Here is a 2,862-nt window from a genome sequence, read left to right as displayed (position 1 = left end):
TATATATATACATATATATATATATTATTAATGAATTCATATTGTTCTTGCTTAAGACCAGTCTAACATACTGATTTTTTTTCTATTTTAGTGGAGGGAAATGTTAGGAGGAATGATGATCTTTAACTTCAAGAATGACATGGGTTTTTCCCTTAACAAGGAAAAGTCTGAAAAAGGGGCAGTGATCGAATTCGATCTCAACTTTTACCAAATAGAGCTGGATTATGAAAGTTTGACTATAACCGTGGTTAATAAAGAAGAATTTTGTGAGAAAAAGCTTGTGTTAAAATTCAAGAGTAAGAATCAATTCATCGCTGAGAAGAAAAGAAAATGAGAAAAATTTGATGAGGCAGAATCAAGTAACACTGTGATTAATCGGATGAAGTCGATGGTAATGACTTCAAAGGGCAAGCTTGTTGGTGCTACCCCTACCAATGATCAGCTGGAAGGTAAAGCAACACTCACTCGCACACAAAAAAAAAACTGAAATTGCCTCATCCATAAGATGTTGGAGCGATTAAAAGAACAATGGGAAGATGAAGATGTTATTGCACAAATGACAATCAAATTAAAAGAGAAAGCTTCTGATTGGCCAGTTAAAGTGCAATCTCAACCCGTGAAGGCTGAAAAAAGGTGATTTCTAAGAAAGAAAGGATTGAAGAATGATCTATGGAGGTTGAGCATTACATTCCTCAATTTGTAAATAGATCACAACCTTGAAAAAAATTATTCGGGAACATGAGCTGAAAAATATCAGAAAGTAAGAAGATAGAATTTCAACCATTTTTAGATGGTTCAAGGAAAGTATGTTAATATACTTGAAGGATTAGAATTGCACACCAATGTATTCACTGGCAGTGAGCAGGATGACATTGTAGAGCATGTATTTTTGGAAAAAGACATGGGGCATGCTGGTCGGTTAAGCAGAAGAATATATTCCGAGCCTAGGAAGTGGAAACGCCGTAAGAGAAAGGTTACAATACAGCATGGTTGCTGCTACAATTTTGCTCAGGACAAAGTAGGAAATCCGCCTGGAATATTTTGTCATGATGAAGTTGACCCTTTACCATCATTCATAAAAAGGATAATCATACGATTGGTGACTTGGTGTATCTTACCAGCAGATTGTATTCCTAGTAGCTGCATAATTAATATCTACGAGGCTAGTGATTGTATTCCTCCGCATGTTGATCAACATGATTTTGCAAGACCATTATGCACGGTCTCATTTATCAACAAGTGTAACATTATGTTCGGGACAGAAATTCAAATTGTTGACGACGGAGAATTTCAAGGTTTTGTGGAGATCCCTTTGCCTGTGGGCTCGGTTTTGGTTCTGCAAGGGAACAACGCTGATGTAGCTAAACACTGCATCCCTGGAGTACTATATCCAAGAGTTTCTATAACTCTCAGGAGGGTGAATGAGGACAATATGCCATTCCGTTTTAGGCTTGATCTTGAGATAGAGAATTTATAGCCTTTTGAGCTATAAGTTGTTTAGAAACAACACACCTCAATATATATTTAAAAGAATTTGTTTCTATTTTTCCAATAATATGTTAGAAGGAGAGGCTAGTCTTTATACAACTTACTATTTTGACATGGATACCGACAGTGGATCGTCAGTTAGATGATATACAAATTGAATTCAATCGTATGTATTTAGTGTTGATGTATGGAAGAGCACTTAGATATATGGATCATTTTCATATGATTCCAAAATATGTTTTGATCATGTCCTCTTAAATGGAATCAAGCAGAATTGTATCAAGTACCAGATTACAGTACAATTTAAAGAAGATATATTGAAATTTCTTTTCGCAGTTGTGAATGCAAATTTGGGCAATTGATTGAGAAAACAGATGAATTTGATTTATCTCAATTCTGAGAAAGGCTAACAAATAAGAACGATATGTAAGATAAAATTTTTAATGAATAACACTCAATATATATATATATATATAAATTAACATTAAACAACAAATACAGTAAACAACAAATACTCCTCAAAATCATGAAACTTCAAAAATAATAATAATGAATTTTTTTTCCTCACCACAAATTGATTGTTTCTGCAAAACTTTACAAATTTTTAATTAAAAGTCATTCCATTCACAATTTTGCAAGACTTTACAAATTTCATATTTCCATAAACTTTTAGATTCCACAAGTTCTATACATCATTTAAACACAATTCTTATGTGATTACACATAATGCTTCACATCTTCACAAATTCATACAAATAGTACATCCTCACACAATCTTACACGATATTTCACAATTTTGAAACAAATTCTTACATTCACGATATTTTAGGATCGATGCAAGGATTCCGATTCATTTCACATATTTCCACATTTTATTTATATGTATCTCCACATTCATGATATTTTAGGATCGGTTCAGGGATTCCAATTCCTTTCATATATTTTCACATCCCATTCATATATCTCTCCACATTCATGATATTTTAGGATCAGTGCAGGAATTCTGATTCATTTCACATATTTCCACATTCTATTCTTATATTTCTCCACATTCACGATATTTTAGGATAAAAACAAAGATTTCGATTCCTTTCAAATATTTTCACATTCTATTCATATACTTCTCCACATTCACGATATTTTAGGATCGGAGCAAGGAATTCGATTTCTTTCACATATTTCGACATTCTATTAATATACATTTTAACTGTTAAAAAAAATAAATCAATTTTCCAATAATTTTTCCACCTAATTGGGAGAAATAAATTGAAATAATGTGTGATGCTAGTGATTATACCCTTGGAGTTGATTTAGGGCAAAGGTATGACAAGGTTTCTAAAGTAATATATTATGCTAGTAAAACTCTAAATGTTG

At 32.5% G+C, this 2,862-nt stretch overlaps 1 protein-coding gene across 1 annotated transcript; it reads left to right on the top strand.

Annotated features, from left to right (window-relative positions):
• Nucleotides 1-790: 790 nt before the first annotated feature.
• Nucleotides 791-1,477, top strand: LOC110019684. The gene has a single exon (XM_020717458.1). It carries the CDS (start codon nt 791-793, stop codon nt 1,475-1,477), a length of 687 nt encoding a protein of 228 aa, XP_020573117.1.
• Nucleotides 1,478-2,862: the final 1,385 nt, after the last annotated feature.

Source organism: Phalaenopsis equestris, unplaced genomic scaffold (genome assembly GCF_001263595.1).
Source record: "Phalaenopsis equestris unplaced genomic scaffold, ASM126359v1 Scaffold000069, whole genome shotgun sequence".
Taxonomy (NCBI): domain Eukaryota; kingdom Viridiplantae; phylum Streptophyta; class Magnoliopsida; order Asparagales; family Orchidaceae; genus Phalaenopsis; species Phalaenopsis equestris.
This window is presented reverse-complemented; position numbering and strand designations above follow the sequence as displayed.

Bases quoted from the DNA above. Each gene is read 5' to 3' on its own strand.
- LOC110019684 (XM_020717458.1), top strand. From the start codon at position 791: ATGGTTCAAGGAAAGTATGTTAATATACTTGAAGGATTAGAATTGCAC.